The 17,842-nt window shown below is 37.8% G+C and overlaps 2 protein-coding genes across 2 annotated transcripts; one reads left to right on the top strand and one right to left on the bottom strand.

Moving 5' to 3' along the window:
* LOC149012878 (pentatricopeptide repeat-containing protein At3g16610-like) lies at positions 1-4,923 on the top strand. The gene is given in 3 exon segments (XM_089158831.1): positions 1-1,240; positions 1,242-2,670; positions 4,633-4,923. Coding segments are annotated over 2 exon segments (2,517 nt in total). The 5' UTR covers positions 1-46; the 3' UTR covers positions 2,565-2,670; positions 4,633-4,923.
* A 3,530-nt stretch (positions 4,924-8,453) lies between these two features.
* On the bottom strand, positions 8,454-10,635 carry LOC149012879 (uncharacterized). Its single transcript, XM_089158826.1, has 4 exons — positions 10,366-10,635; positions 10,198-10,273; positions 9,910-10,079; positions 8,454-9,766 (listed from the first exon to the last, which is right to left on the bottom strand). Exons 1-4 carry the CDS (start codon positions 10,479-10,481, stop codon positions 9,691-9,693), a joined length of 438 nt encoding a protein of 145 aa, XP_089014952.1. The 5' UTR covers positions 10,482-10,635; the 3' UTR covers positions 8,454-9,690.
* Between the last annotated feature and the right edge of the window lie 7,207 nt (positions 10,636-17,842).

The following is a 17,842-nucleotide window of genomic DNA, read 5'->3' on the forward strand; positions in this document are numbered from 1 at the left end:
AGTCGCAACTCGCAATTCCCAAATCTTAAGCGGGAAAGCGAGAGATATGTTATTTTCGAAGTGTTTAATACTCCAAAAGCCTCTGTTCTCAAGCCCTCAAGTTTTGATCCATTTTCGAAGAGAAAGCATAGCCAGATCAAATTTATATGCTCTTAAGACCCTTTCCGATTTACCTAATATCAGTGAGGCCATTAAAATCTTAGAACGTTCAAATAATGTTGGAATTGATGTCTATGCTCGGCTTCTCGAATCTTGCATTCGATCAAAATCATTTACCCAAGGCAAGAGAATCCATCAGCATCTTCTTAAGAACACTACTCACATGAACAATTCGCTTATACAAGAGAAGCTTATTTGTATGTATATTGCGTGTGGTGACGTTGAGCTTGCTCGGCTCATATTTAATAGAAATTCGAACCCAGATATCTTTTTGTGGAACTCTATGATCAGAGCGTATGCCTGGAATGGACCCTTTGATAGAGCTATTGATTTGTATAACAAGATGGTTGAATTGAGCATCAAACCCAATAAATTCACTTACCCTTTTGTTCTCAAGGCGTGTTCGAGTTTACAGGCATTAAAAGATGGTAAGGAGATTCACGATCATGCGAAAAAAGCAGGGTTGGATTCTGATGTCTTTGTTTCGACTGCTTTGATAGATTTATATATTAAATGTGGATGTTTGGAGGAGGCACGAAGTCTGTTTGACAAAATGCCTAAAAGAGATGTTGTAGCATGGAATGCCATGATTGCGGGGTCTGCATTGCATGGACTTTACAAAAACACAATCCATTTGTTTCTGAAGATGCAGGAGGAAGGGAAAAGTCCGAATGCATCAACAATTGTTGCAGTTCTACCTGCTGTTGGCCAAGCAAATGCATTGATTCAAGGCAGTGGCTTACATTGTTATTGTATAAGGAGGCTTCTTGACAAAGATGTGCTAGTTGGAACTGCTATTTTAGATATGTATGGGAAATGTGTAAGGCTAACTTATGCTCAAAGAGTTTTTAATATAATGACTGTTAAGAATGAAGTAACTTGGAGTGCGATCATTGGAGCATATGTTCTATGTGATCTTAATGGAGAAGCATTGCGGATGTTCAATGAAATGTTGCTTGATGATGCTGTGTGTCCTACACCAGCTACTCTTGGGAGTGTTCTTCGAGCCTGTGCAAGGCTAATAGATGTGGGTAGAGGTAAACAAATACATGGATACACAATTAAGTCAGGGTTTATTATCTGATGTTATGGTAGGAAACACACTTCTTTCAATGTATTCAAAAGCTGGCATGATAGATGATTCTATCACGTTCTTCAATGAAATTGTGTCTAAAGATACTGTTTCATACAGCGCTATCATCTCAGGATGTGTTCAGAATGGTAATGTAGAGAAGGCTTTGCTTATTTTCCGTGAGATGCAGATATCTGGGATTGAACCAGATATTGCAACAATGATAGGTGTGATTCCAGCTTGTGCTCACTTGGCTGATCTGCAACTTGGGCGCTGCAACCATGGATGCATAATAGTTCGTGGGTTTGCGTCAGAAACCTCAATTGGGAACGCACTCATTGATATGTACTCAAAGTGTGGAAGAATCGATGTTGCTAGGGAGGTTTTTGACAGGATCCCACACAAGGATGTTGTCTCATGGAATGCAATGATAGCTGGGTATGGACTTAATGGGTTTGGCAGAGAAGCAATAATGCTGTTCCATGCTATGCAGTCTGAATGTCTGAAGCCAGATGATGTGACTTTCATCTGTCTCTTATCTGCTTGTAGCCATTCTGGACTTGTGGAGGAAGGGAAACATTGGTTCAATTTGATGAATTGTGATTTTAATATTATTCCAAGAATAGAACACTATATCTGTATGGTAGATCTATTGGGCAGGGGTGCACTTCTAGATGAAGCGCTCGATTTCATTAAGAAAATGCCATTAAAGCCAGATGTTCGTGTCTGGGGAGCCTTGCTAGGGGCATGTAGGATCCATGAGAATATTGAACTTGGAGAAGAAGTATCAAAAATTATTCAGAAGCTGGGTCCAGAAGGTACTGGAAATTTTGTACTGTTATCAAACATATATAGTGCTGCAGGAAGATGGGATGATGCAGCACATGTTAGAGTCATGCAGAGGGACTTGGGTTTTAGGAAAAGCCCAGGATGCAGTTGGATTGAGGTTCATGGGAGCATCCATGCATTTGTTGGTGGCGATCGGTCCCACCCACAATCATCAAAGATATACAATAAGCTAGAGGAACTACTAGTGGAGATTAGGAAATTGGGTTACCATGTACATACTAGTTTTGTGCTCCAAGATGTCGAAGAGGAGGAGAAAGAGCAAAGTCTTCTTTTCCACAGTGAGAAGCTGGCAATTGCATTTGGAATTCTGAGTTTGAGCCCTGGAAAGCCTATTGTTATTACCAAGAATTTGCGTGTTTGTGGGGACTGCCATTCTGCCATTAAATTCATCAGCATGATCACAAAAAGAGAGATAACTGTAAGAGATGCCAGTCGATTTCATCATTTTAAAGATGGTTATTGCAATTGTGGAGACTTCTGGTGAATAAGTAAATACTTGAAAGGCCTGGTTAAACTTGGCTTTCATATTTACTACAGCTGGACGTGCATGGTAGATGCAATTTCATGGCCTGGTGGATATATGCAGCAAGGTAATGTCTAATTGCTTAGATTTATTAAAGAAAGCATCCTTATTATTTATCAATGTTTTTTCTGCTTCCCATCAGGAATTCAGTTGAAAGATATTCAAGAGCTATAATCTCTCTCTCTCTCTCTCTCTCTCTCTCTCTCTCTCCCCCCCCCCTCTTTTGCAAACATGGATTCAGGATTTCACCAAATTTTATTTGATATTTTGGACAAACTGTTAAACATGGTTTGAGTTGCTGGTAGGAATGGGTTTGTAATCAAGTAGTGCTTCTTTTTAAACTCAAGTGAGTAAGATCAGCACTTGTTCTGGAATTTCTTTCGTTAAATTCTTAATATAAGTATTGTAGTTTGAAAGTACCTTCTGGAGTTAGCAGCAATCCATATTGTTAAGTTCGGCCTTACAGATCTAAGTTGCTGAAAAGGTTTTGGGGGTCCATAGGTGGGTGTTCACAAGAATCTACAGATGCCATTTTGCTCCCTCCTTTTCTAATCCCTTGAAACTAATAAAGGTGAAGTATGGATTGAACAGAAAATCCATTTTTATTGGCAAGACCTATCATATAGTCCTTTGGAGCCAAAGCAACTATGATCTTCTATATCACCCAACGACGCTTTATTTTTTGACTATAAAGAGAGCTAATCTAAGCCATTGTATGAATGAAAGAATCTTTGGACTCATCACAATTTAATTTAAGATTGAATATGATCCACCTTTTTTTGTATTGTTTTCATTGTACTTCTAATGGTATATAATTGGTCTCATTCTCAATAAAATTGCCAACCTTTGTCATGTGGCAAAGAAGACTTTCGTCTGAAGTTTGACATTTGAGATGGAGGTTGGATCCTACTTTTGTAATTTTGTCCTGCCAAAGTGTCATCTGTGGACGTCTAGTACAGATTACCCGAACCCATGATTAACTGTTGCATATTTTATATTAGTAAGGCATTACTCATCCGTATTACCCTTCTAATACCATCTCTTAATAGGCTGAATTATTATCTATATCATCTCAGGTTGAGCTTGTGAAGTCTATGTTGAGCAACATTCTTATTCATTTTTTCTTTATCTATTTGTATATCTTCATCTAGTTGGTTCAAAAATTTTATTTGGAGTGAGGACCTCAATTCTTCCAAGACTGTTACTGTGAATTGAGATGGTGTTTGCCACGCAAAATGTGATGAAGGGTTGGGTATTCATAGGCTCAAAGAAGATAACTTGCCTCTCTTAGCCAAATTCTCCTGGCCTACAAACATGATGGTGTTATTTTTGCAGCTTTTATTGAGGGATAAATTCCTTGTATCCAATGATCCCTATTTACCTTTTGGTTGGAGGCTTGTGTTTGCCTGCTTTCTTGCCAATGATAAAATGGCCAAGTGACTGATGCCTGTGGCTTCAACATGTAACCTTAGTTGTGTGAGTATGGAGTCCTCCTCTCATGTTTTCTGGATTGCAAGTGTGCCTGTATGTTTTGGGGGGAATATTTTGAGTTTTTTTTTGGGACTCTCAATGATTGGGTGTTCATAGACATGAGCCAAGCCCCTGGAAAGGCGGTAGCCTTGGTTTTGTTTAATGTCTCTGGATAAAACCTTTTCAACCACAGGCATTTATCACAAGTTTCAAAGCAAAAACATGCTTCAAGATGTGATACGCTAAATATTTAGGATTTCATAGTGGTTAGGTCATTTTCTGATTGTTGTTTAAGATATTTAATTCTGGCCATGATTGGCTCCTCCCCCCCCCCCCCCCGAAAAAGAAAAAGAAAAAGAAAAGCTAGAATGATAAAAGAGTGAAAGAGGTTTGTTGGTTTCCTCTAGTTGGTTCTCTGAAAGTAAATATTGATGGTTTCTCTATTGCTAACCTGGAATATTCTTAATCAGTTGGGTTTCCTAAAATCACTTGGGTTGTCCAATGAATTTCTTTGCAGTCTATATCAGAATTTCCACTAACTTCTGGGTTGTTTGTGCAGTCCCTTCTTGGTGGATACAGATTCTAGATGGAGCTCTGTATCTCTAACTGAAGGATTAAATGCGACTAGGAAGCTGTGGTTCATTGCATCAAGGGTGGTCTCCAAAATTCACTGGTCCTCATTAAAAGTGGGGATCCTGTACACATTTTTTTTGGGGCGATATCTGATGACACAGTTCTCATTGTTATGGTGGGATAAATTTTATTGCAGCATTTAAGGATGACACACATTCTTCCTGTAAGTGATGATGTTAGCTGGGGTGCTCAGTTGAGATCTCATTATAGATTTCTTTGTGCTTTTCTAAGGGTGTCACTGGGGGGGGGGGGGGGTGAGTTTGCTGACTGCGATGCCAAAGAAGGATGGATTGCCCTTTTGTTTTGGTGTATTTCCTTCATTTGTGTATATATATGATATCATTTCTCATTCTTTTCAATCTCTGTTTCGTGAAATACATAAAATATTTACTGTCCATTAATTTGACAATTAACAAGTCAAGTTACTACAGGATTTTGGATGTAGTTCTGATATATTTTTAATTAAAATTCAGAAATATGGAAACTAATATGTCTATCATATGTATGAAAAATTACCTTTTCATTAGCACAGTCAGATACTATATGGCTATTAACACGCCAACTTGATAATGTGGTACTACAGGTCCATAGCTGAGAGGCTGTGAAGGAGCAGATGGGCGAGATTTCCAGGGATTTCAAGCTTGTTATTGGAAAAGATCAAATATCTCTCGGGGGAGACACCATTCAAATTGTTATTGGAAAGACCCAACTTGTATAGATATTTGCAGTTTCCAAGACTGGATGGTATTTTTCTCGGTTCTCCTCTAAATAAAGTTCAATCAATAGTGGCAAGTTTCCAAGAAAAGAAGGGATTTGTCCAATGAATTTGTTCATAGGAAGATCGAGTTTGTGAAGCATTTGAAGTTGGAATACTTCCTTCTAGAAATTATTAGATAGGTCAAAGCCTTGTAAGGTTACAAGGTTCCCAATCCTCATGACTTGCAATTTGAAGGAAAAAAAAAAAAACGTTGTTCAGTCTTGATGAGTGGTTGTTGACTCATGATTTGCAATTTGAACTTGACTTGGAAGACTCAATTCTTAACAAAAGCAATTAGTTTTGATGACTGATTGTTGAGGCATGACTTGGAAGACTTGCAATTCTACACAAAAAAAAAATGAAAAGAAAGCTTTCAAAGGAAGATGATTCTTCCTTCTGTATGATGAGTTCAATGTTTTAGGCTGCGTTTGTTTGTTGGAATAAAGGTGGGGGTGGGAAAATTCCTGAAAAAAATGTAGATTTTTTACTTTTCTCTTAAATCCAAAAATGCTAGATTGTTTGGTTGCTTGGGGTGGGAAAGTGAGAGACAAGTTTCAAGTCTGGTGATGTGACAACCCAATTTTCTCACTCTAAGTCATTTTAAAATCCTACATATTTGGTGGGACTTTATAGGAAAGTTGGGAAAAGTAAAAAGTGGGACCCACTACTATCACTTTTTCACAAAATCCTTTCATTTTCTTTCATTCTCCCCTTCACCCCACTATACATGGGGCCCACAAGTTTTTTTTTCCCACCCCCGCCTTTGCAAATAAACGTAGCTTTAGGTAATGCATGATTTCCTTTGATTTGAATTAATTGAACATCTCAAAGAACAATTATGTAGACTTTGCTCTGATGTCTACCTTACCTTGAGCTTGATAAATGCAAACCTTGGGTCTAAGTTGGATTGGGTTAGGATTGAGGCTTTGGCCCCAACCTTACCTGACCCTAATTAGGATCCGGACTTCAACATTGACTTAATTAACGATTTATGGTGAATGAGGTGATTAATGCAACTTCTTCAAGACATGAAACTTCTCTTTGATGTGGTTGATTAGGCTTCGGAATTACGCATGAATCATAACAATGAATAAATTTCTTTTGATTATGATTAGGACATGTAGTTCCTCTAATCGGTAGGTATTTTTGACATATATTATTAGGTTGATTTCAATCCTCCAGGTTAGTGTGCATTTTAAATGTTACCTTTTATTTTAGAACAAATTACATTTACACCCTCTATGTTTGCAAACAATTATGTTTACACTCCCTAGAATTACATATTTACCCCTAATGAATCTCATTTAACTTGAAGTTTTTTTTTTAAATAAAAAATATATTTATAAAAATCAGCCAATTTTTAAGGTGAGCAAATTTCTTTTTAGGAGATTTTTACTTAGCAACCCAAAACTACAGTACTTATATATATCTCTGGACATGCCACGGTGATATGCCTCTAATGGTTTAAATCTAAAATATGAATGATGCAGAGGCAGCCAGTGGTCTTGTGTTTCATCATGAATTCTCCTAACCTCCAATTGAGGACATGGAGAATTGAGAACAATAAAATACCCTAACCTCCAATTTTGAACATGTAAAATCCAGTTAATCAAATACAACAATAAAAATCTGGCGAAAAGCAGAGGACTTGTCAAATTGAAAACAATTCCATCTTTCCCAATTGATAGTTTTGGCTGGAATAAAATGTTCTAACGTGAAATCATATACACAACAGTAGGGAAAATTGAATTCAACCGCATAAAAGCAACAGGAAGAAGGAAAGAGAGAAAAATATAGTTCAGAGCATCAGTTCGTATGAGTTGAAATCAAAATATTGCATCCCCAGCATTGACTTTGGTCCTCTTGAAGAGATTACTAATTGAAGCTTCATTTTGAGAATCGTAAGTATTTCGAGTTTTCGGGGAAGAGTTCAATCTTGCTGGAGAAAACTTCTTAAATAGGGCTTTAATTCTTGACTATCCACTTAAGTGGGTAAAATTTCAAACAGTTAATTTTTACTTATATGAAAATTTTCATGTAACTCGTTATTAGAATTCAAACGTTTAACCGTTGATACCCTTTTACTCACTTTAATCGATCCAATCCCTATCCCTTTACCCATCTTCTTCTTATACCTCCCGCCCCAAAACCCCGACCCACCGCCCGACCCACCACCCCCCCCCCGCGCATTAAAGTCTTAAACCCTGGCGAGTTCTCATCTCTAATCACCCTATAGGAAACATGCTTTGATTCCTCATCTACTTCAGACATCTTCGTCTCAGTAAATGTTTTTATAGAGAAAAAAGGTATTTTCTAGATTAACCATAGCCTGCCTCTTCGCAATCTACCCAACTAACCTATCACCATTCTTGGTGTAAGCAACCACAGAAGGGACCTTCCATGGCCCTTGGCATTTGTTATAATAGTTGGCTTTCCTCCTTCCATCACTCAGTTGAATTCGTAGTTCCTAAATCAATCCCAACCACCTTCTCGTTGACCACACAAACAAGGCCAGCTGCAGAATCTCTCTCTCTTCACATTTCTCTTCAACTTTAAGAACACCAATCGAGGCAACCCATAAAGAAGCTCCTCCATCACTCAATCTTTGACCAAAGCCGTGATTTCTTCATAGAAATGAAAGAAGTATAGTCAAGGACATGAATTTGATCCGCAGACGCCATCAACTATACGAATTCCTCTACAAAAATTGCAAATCAGAAGCTGAACTCTGTCCAAGAGAAGAGAAGAGGAAAGGAAAGGCGAGCTTGTTTTGGTTGATGCTTCTTAGTGGGGTTTCGGAGTCGGAGAAGATAAGAAAGATGGTGGAGTTTTAATGAAGAGAGCAATGGTGGGTGGTTAGTTTCCGGCAACAGTAGAGGAGGGGCACTGGTCACCGGTTGGGGAAGGATATTGGTTGCCAGCAATGGTGGGATTTAGCTAATAGTTAAAGTTTTAAATTCTTCTCCACCAAAATGAAGTTTTAAATTCTAATCATGGATTCCTTGAAAGTTTAGTGTGGGTAGTTTGACATTTGGTGAGCGCACAAAAACTCAAAACTTCTTTTCAAATGGCTTCTGTGTTGTTATTTGATCCGAGTGCATGATTAGGTAAAATTCTGGGACAGTTTGTAAGAAATCAGCTTTTACAAAAGTTGATTCATGTCAGCTTAATAAAAGGTAAGGTCATTGACAATCTTCGCAGAAATCAGGGTCTTAATGCTCCTCACTCTCATCTTTTCCATTGGGCCAATCCTCTCCGTAGACTGTGAAGCTGGTGAAAAAACTGGTCTGCACGCTTCTAGACTATGTTGTACAGAAAATCTGAGGTAGTTGTTTTTGAGAAGAATATAGCGAAAACCTAATGCTCGAGGTAGCCTCACATTGAGGTGAACCAGAATAAATCCGTGTCTCATTTCATGTTTTCTATTCGATTGTGCGTGATTGATCGCTCTAATTCTAACACTTAATTTATACCAGAAAATGGTGAGGATTTCAATCATATTTTGAGAGTCTTTTGTTGATGATAACACTAGTAGGGAAACGAATTCATGCAACAGCAAATTATTTGGCAATCTCAAGTATAAGTTATAATGCAACATGACCTACTATGACTCAGTAGTTACAAAGAGATACAGAGGGTCATCCAAAGTTTAGGTTTTAATAGTTGTTTGTGTAGAGCTGATTGCTCTGCTTCTTGATTTTTTATGTTAGTTGTTGAAGACTTCTCCACATTCCATATTGACTTCTTCTGTTTCTCTGCATATTTTAATAGAATGACCATGTTTGACTATCTACCTTATTAATGGTAGAAAACAGAGCTACAACTATCTATGCCCTGTAGTTGTTCACCTAACACAGTTACCTGCCCTGGCAAACAAAACCCATTGATTCAATCCCCCCGGTCAGCAAGGTTGGCTGCTTCCAACGGCAGAAGAAGGGGTGGGGGAATTACTTGCAGACAAAAATTGACCTCTCATTTTCATACAGATCAGTAGTTAATGTCTTCAAAACAAAATGATTATTACAGCAAGAAGAGACAAGCGTCTGTAAATTACAAAACTTGTTAAAATGAAAAATCGCACACATTATCTCTAATCCTAAGTAAGGCCAAGAAAATATCGAACCCTTCTTTCAGGCCTTTATTCAAACATGAAAAGCACGTTCCTCGGTTCCTGTAAAAGTCTATTTCATTGATACCTCAAAAGTCAATTCCTAATTTGCAGAAAATTTACTTACGCACAAGATTGACTCCCAATGAAATAGTGCAACCCACTAGCCCAAGCAATCCCAACATGTTGATTCCTCTGTTCAAGATCAGAAAAACAGAAGATTATATGCAACTCCTCATATTCCAAAAATCCAGAAGGAAATTTATATTTTGAAACCCATTTGCAGGAAATAAGAAATTCATTTTGATTCAAAAATGATAGAGACGATAGAGACTCACCCTCTCATGCGTTTCTTGGGATCCCCACTAGAATAGCCACTGAAGTAGAAGTAACGACCAACGATGTAGACAAGGCCACACCCAGCTGCAACCACAGGATACTGAAGCCCTCCAAGCAGAAGCAACACAAAGAACAAAGGCATCATCTCAAGCGAGTTCTGGTGTCCCCTCTGCAAACCACCATCGTTTCGTTCGAACCCAAAAACCCATTAAAACAAATCGAAAAAACCCACATAAAAGAAATGAAATTTGAGGCAAAACATGGATCTTTTCCTATAGAAATCGAACCTGAACGCAGTTAAAGAGCTTGGCGTCCTTGTTCTCTGATTCTGAGGCGTAAAGTATCGGATAAAACACCTTATACCTGGGGGGAAAACAAAAACCCTAACAAATTCATGGCTTATATTTTGAGAAGAAGAAATCAAGAAGAAAAAAAATTACGAAGAAATAGATTACTTCTTTCGAGCTTGGCCGACTTGGATGGCCATCCAGACATTGAAGAAAGCGTAGAGAACCAGCACAAGAACAACATAGCCGTACTCCTTGGGCAACAATTCAACCACACTAGCCATTTCCTCCTCTCCTTTGATCTGGAGTTTCGAAACTGATAGCTGAAGTCTCTTTCTGGATTCTTTGTCCTTTCTTTGAACAAGACTTATTCGATCACAACTCTCAAATTGCAACAACTACTCATATTTATCTCAACTCGCAAATCTTCACCAGATCATGATTTCACGTTCAATATTTTTTACGGTCAATAGGCGTTTTTAAAATACATTAATAGCAAAATTCTAATATAATATTTCCAGTTGTTTTGTTTAGCTGATCAGAGCCCTCCATTAAGAAAGTCTCAGCACAGGAGGATTGGTGGGATTTTTCAGACTTTTCATGTTTATACTTTATAAGTAGGACCGCATTTGTCAACTTTAGGGTTTGATGGGTTTGTTAGTCGACGAAGCAAAGTATTCTTGGATGAAAAGATCTATATTTCTCGGTGGATAAATCATGGATTCGACCCTTGTGGAGGCCAAAGCTCTCTTTAAGGAGGTAATCGAGATGTGCGTAAAGCTGGTCTGGATGAATCTCAAATACAAAAAGAAAAAAAAAAAATTATTGAAGAAATAAAAACGTTTTCAATTAATGGAGAAACGCCATTGGTTGAAGAACACTTCATTGTTCTTCCAAGATGGAGAGCCTTCAACGGATCTCTTTATGTAAAACAACAAGTATAAAAAAGTGATTGAAATCAAAGGTCTAAACTAGTAATTTCTGCAATGTTTAGTTTAGTCTTAGATGACCACTAAACATAATTATTAAAAGAGAGAGAGAGAGAAATAGGATGACATGGTCAATAAAATCACAATTGTCACTTAATGCTTTGTGTCTTTCTAGTCACTACCCTGGAAGGAACATCGTGTGAATTAATTAAATCCACAGAGTTGAATATTACACATGCATAAAATTATAATTTAAACCAATGAATTATGTGCATGGATTTAAATAATCCACGCCGTCGTCATTCGGCAACCGTAAGAATAGGAAGGACAAGCTGAACATAGATCATTTGTATCCCAAAGGGCATTTTGGATTACGGGGAAGGAAGATGGAGATGGTAAGTTAGATAGGTGCAATACTGTAATTTTACTATCTAAAGGACATTTGAGTAATTTAAATTTTAAAATTTAAATGAGTTATATAGGGTAAGGGTATTTACATCATTTAGTGAATTAGATTGGGGTAATATTGTAAAGTTACTATCAAAAAGGCATTTGTGAGTTAAATGGAGATAAGGGCATTTATGTCATTTTATCCATCACTTAACAAGAAAAAGTAATTGTTGGTAACTTGTAATTTTTCAAGTGGGTGCAATGTAATTAGGGCATAATAGTATGTAGTTACTAGTTCTAGTTTCATCTCAATAATAATAGGTGCAGTGTAAAAAGTAAAATAAAATAGAATAAAAAAAAAAGGAAGAGATATAGAGAAACACCATGAATGGGTAGGGGTGTAAATGGATAATTGAAATCCGCTTCCGCATCCGTTTAGAGGTACCCGAATCCGTTCGATTACTAATAGATATGGTATACCCCCTTTTTATCGATTATTATCTATCCGATAAAATTATCTGATTAAGTTACTTATTTAGATTTATCTTTATAATTTTTATAATTTTTTTACCTGTGATATGTGACTATTTTTCTAGATTTTCTACTAAAATAACTACCAAAATTATTAAATTCTTAAATTTCAAACTAGACTTAACAAAATAAAATGATAAAGATGTAAATAGGTAGTCGAAAAACTTGTATTCATTTTGTATTCATGCCCATTTAGAATAATTTACTTAATAAAATAACTATCCGATTACCATTCGAATCCGACTAAATCCGTCCGAAAACCGATAGGATATTATCTGAATCCGTCAAAATATAATAGGATGCGGATATGGTATTCCCATTATCCAATCCGAATCTGGTTCGTTTACACCCCTATGAGTGGCTCAAGAAAATCAAAATTGTCCCTACCATCTACAATTATTCCAACTTCCTAGATTTACATAATCCATGTCCAATCACCTAATGCTTTGTGCCTTTCTAGTCATTAGTGGAACAATGGAGTCCTTGGAAATTCTTCAAAATGTCTGCTATCTGAACGTGTTTTTCTGTCCACTTCTTAAGTGTGCCTTATTGAGAACTTATTGTGTTTTCTTTTATCAATGTCCGTTGTATATCTTCTTTCATTACTTTATCTGCAACCATGAGTGCCAAGGGTAAAGGAATTGCAATCCATGAGGACACCACCCCCAGTGTGAGGCCATCTACTTTTCATGATGTTGTTCCAAAGATGGTTGATCGTCAATAATTTTGATCTTCACATTGGCCAACTACAGAACGAAATGACACTCTGGTCTTTGATGAGGAAGAGGAGGCAGTGTTGTGCTCTGACTTGGTTGGAAAGGTGGTTGGTCTGCGAACAAACCGTAAACAAGAAGTAACTAATGGGTTAGTTAGTGCATGGAAGCTTCAAACAGGAGATTGAAGTTATACCATTGGATTATGATTGTTAAGACAACATAGAAGGGCGCTGAATAGGTTGCAACTAATGAATTTGCTTAATTTTTCGATTTAATTGCAAATACAAGATAAATTGTAAATTTCAATGATATTAAAATAATGCAATTAGTTCCCAGATCTCAGCCTCAACTTCAGCGGCTCCATTGCTAGAAAAAACATCAAACATGACTCCATAATCAGTAAACCATGCACTGCTGCTGTTTAGGGTTTCCGCACCCCTTGCTTCTGGTGGTGGTGGTGGTGGATCTGGTATATGAAAATTAATGGAATCAGGGTAGAGATGTAAATGCAAAATGTCTGCTGGTCTTCAAGTTCACCCACTGATGGTGGGGATTCATCATAGATATGCAAATACACGTTACAGATCGAGTACGTAGATGGCTGTCCACTCATGGTGTCCTACAAACACTGATTCACAGAAGAAGCAGGATTAACAAATTTTCCAGACAAAGCCAAGGGTAAAAACCAGCCATTACATGTATATAAACCTGCTCGTTTCTACATATGAAGATCCCTAAAGTGTGCAACAGCCCATAGACGCTTATAAACTCAAAAAAGGATAACAAACGTTACAAAAATACAAAAGCAAACAGCGTTTTAAAATCAAAAGAAAAAGAGAACCCTAGCAATGCATACAACATGCAATCAATAGTCACAGAAAAGAGGAGCAAGAGAATGAGGAAGTATGCTTGAATAATTTCATATTGGCTTAGATCAAACTTTACAATTAGAATACTAGCAGGATTGTAGAAACCCAAGATGCAAACAAGGGGTGAAATTAATAAGAAAGACAGAAAAAAAAGGTTGGTAGTGACGACACATCCATACCACTATACCAGGGTAGATATCTGAGCTCTCAAAAGGATTCTTGAGAACCCTAAAACAAATGGTAGCCTATAAGCGAAAACGTTAACCTAATAGGTAAGAAATGGAAATCAAATTAATTGTAACCAACTTCACAAAATGTAGCAATGGAGTGATGAAAACAAACTAAAATGACAGAAGTTTCATATCTCCATTTCTAGAGAACCCCATGAATATAAAATTTTACCGATGCATAAGAACACAACAAAAGCTCAAAATAAGAAAAGCGTCACAAAGCGAATCAGAAGAAGAACATTGTCATAGACCACCCAATGCATCAATTTTTCTTCTTTTTTCTGAGAGAGAAGAATCACAGAGACAGAAAATTAAGAAGATGAAGATTAACTTACAATTCCAATGTCAAGCAGAAGAGCTAAGGTAAGAGAGACCCTAGATGCCACAGCAGGATTATGAGCTCCCAAGAACCTTCTTAAGAAGATTATAGGGTTACAGGGAGGGAGACCATGGCTACGTGGCATGTATTGGTTTATCTGTTTCACAGGAAACGAGTAGGCCTCAGCCGTTTCCTTACAAAAGAACCTGGTGGGTATTGGATTCAATGAAAATGCCATAAAGGGACGCTTCTGTGTACATTGGATAAGAATCTTACCAAGAATAAATATGTTTTCAACTATATATCATCCCATTTTAGAGCGTCTACCACCTCAGCTGATTCATTTCTCGCAATAAACATCGTCTCCACCCAAGTAGAGCATATGCCCATCCCCCGCATGCCCTTCTGGATGGACGACACGTCATCTGTGCAGGTACCAAGCAGCCACTTATTGTCCATCCATAGGGGTGGGGAAATGGGGGGGATGCTTTCCTTGGGTGGAGAGGATCTCGACTCTATTTCTTGTCAATATAGAACCTTTCAAGGAAAAAGTTGGTAAGCCCTCTCATTTCATCTATACATGGTACCTTTACAGTAAAATCTTCTCCTTGCATTATAAACCTTTGGAGAAAGCTCTCTAGATGACTCTCCAAGCGATTAATTTTAATTTTCCCCTCTTGGATGAAAGATAAAAGGCTCATTAACCAAAAGGAGAGAAGAAATTAAGAAAGAGGGGGCGAGAACAACAAAAACGGTATCTGTGCATCTAGTGTTGGTGAACAATAGCCGAATAAGATTTTGGTTCTTGAAAGGATTTAAGGGCTCTTCTTAAGCATTTGATCCTAGAAAAGGAAAAAGAAAAAGAGGATTTTTTTTTGGAGGGTGGAGGGGGAGAGGAGAGAGAGAGAGAGAGGCGCCATTGTAAGTGTGAAACATAAATTCATTAACATCAATGGTTGTTGAAGAAGCATTGGAAAAGAAGATGTTCAATATCTATGTTTGTGAAAAGGTGTCTGAGAAGAAGAAAATCCTTGGCAGTTCTTCCATGTTGAGTAACACAAGTTGAGGTAATTGGTTATGCAATTCTCTATTATATGATTTTAGGTTTAGCTTATTGATGAAAATATTATAATCATGAATGTAAAGGAAGGTAATTTAATTTTAATTTTTTTTTGAGGGGGCGTTACAAGGGAGGTTTTTTTATATATAGGGAGAGGGGATATTACATATACTATAAAGGAGAGTCGCACCCTATTTTGGTTATTACCAACCAAGCAACCCTATGATGGTAGGTGATTTGATATTTATTAATATTATCATTGCAAGGGGGCTATTAGCTTAGAGCTTGAAGAAACAGTTAGGGTTGTGATCCTACTGATCTTTGTTGGGGAATAGGGTAATCATAGGGGTAAGTGCTCCTTTGTCACGTGACAATCTAAAATGCATTGATCGAAAAATAGCAATCTTAAATGCATGTGAATTATATGGGTATAACGCAAAGCCCTAGTTATTGTATTATCTAGTAGATGTAAGCACATTGTGTAATGTGTGATATTTATTATGGATTTAAAGTAGCTTCTTCTCTACCCAAAAAGAAGAAAAAAAAGGAAGAAAAAAATGACTTGATAGAATAGGTACGTATTGGTTGTACTAACATGCGCATACAAATTGTAAGCTAGTAAAATTTTTAAATCAGTGCCCTAGAAAGTTTCCGTTTATAAAAATTATTTGTATACAGCAAAGGTAAAAAATTTTTGAACATGATGATTCATTCACCTTTCCCCTCTCACTGTCCCTTGGAACTAACATACACATATCACATAGCACTAGATGAAACATGGTTTAGCAGTATGGCTACATCCGGAAAGCAATGCCTTATATGTGTATTCAAATTGTAAGCTAGTAAATTTTTTTCAGCCAGCTCCCTAGATAGTTTCTGTCTATAAAAATCGTTTGCATGTGTGAAGCTTAAAAATTTTCAACCATCCTTTCCTCCTCTCACTGTCCCTTGGAACTAATGCACACAATCACATAGCCCAAAATGAAACATGGTTCTTGCATTAGAGCTACTACAATTAAAGGGAATCACAAATACCAAAGCTACAAATTCAAGGAAACCAAATCACACCAATTTACACAAAGCTAGAACTGCAAAGGTGCAATATAGCACCTACCTTTGGACGACCACAACAACAACAACAACTACTACTACTTCTTCTATCAAGGAGCTAGCTACAACCCTTACAATATTCATGACTGCAGAAATCTTAGTCCTCGAACACGAACTAACAAGATAAGTAAACTAACAGACAAAAGACAAAGACAACCATTCATGTATGATACTTCTAAACAACTAATTATTTTGCCTCAGGAACCATGGATTCACTGCCAGATTTGACAAACCGAAACCATCATCGATCAGATCGAGCCCTCGCCATTGGAGTCTTCTGTTCCTTCACAATGTGAACTTGGGTCTCTTGCTGATCATCCAGCGTCAGTTCAATATGAAGAGGATTGTTTCTTCTCAGCACAACATTTTCCATCAGCCGTTGATCGGCTCCATCGACAGAACCCACCCACCCCCCCCCCAAATTTTCCCTCCCTTGGGGGGGGGGGGGGGGGGGGGAAAAACCAACCCACAAAAACAATCAGCAAATAAGAGAAAAGAAGAACACAATAATAACAACTAAGAGAAAAGAAAGACACAATAATCTATGGGCAAGAGAGAAAACTCCACTATAAATAAAGAAATATCCAAGAGAGAAGATATTTGGGATGATTAAAGAAGAAGGAAGAGGCATTCTTTATAGCCTCTTCCTCTCACATATTCCCACATCGGCGATGTGGGACTAATATTACAACAATCTCCCACTTGGAGATTAGATTGAGAACCAATCAATCTCCACACCAGCTCTATCTTGCCACCACCATGCGTCTATGTCTCTATCAAGCCATACAAGGATCTGCACCAAATGAACTTGCGGATTGATTGCTTTTGTCAATGCATCTGCTAGGTTCTCTTTCGTGTGGATTTTCGCATAGCCACCCTTCCGTCTTCCACCACTTCACGAACAAAATGATATTGTACTTCTATGTGTTTTGTCCTGGAATGAAAAGCTGGATTCCTTGCAATGTGCAAGGCACTCGACGTCACAATACAAGAGAATCTTCTCGTGTTTGTGCCCAAGTTCTTCCATGAATCTTCGTATCCAGATTGCTCTTTACAAGCTTGTGTAGCTGCCATATACTGCACGTTGTAGACAGTGCTACAACCGTCTGTAGTTTAGATACCCACCACGGCTCCTTCGCAATTGTAAACACATAGCCGTAGTGGATTTCCTTTTATTAAGATCCCCGCAAAATCGGAATCAACATATCCTCCGACGGGAAATTCGGATCCTCCATAACATAGAGCAGCATCCAAGGTTCCTTTAATGTATCTTAGGATCCTCTTCACTATAATCCAATGCTCTTGTCCTGGATTCGCCATATGCCGACTAATCACTCCCACCGCATGTGCAATGTCCGGCTTGTACATATCATAGCGAACATCGGACTTCCCACGCGATGCATACGGACTCGAGACATCTCCATCCTCTCGCTTCATTGCTAGGACACATACTTGAGGATAACTTGAAATTAACGGGAAGAGGAGTAGAAA

The sequence above is a fragment of the Hakea prostrata genome, chromosome 6 (genome assembly GCF_041222555.1).
Source record: "Hakea prostrata isolate BN-2017 chromosome 6, UWA_Hpros_2, whole genome shotgun sequence".
Taxonomy (NCBI): Eukaryota; Viridiplantae; Streptophyta; class Magnoliopsida; order Proteales; family Proteaceae; genus Hakea; species Hakea prostrata.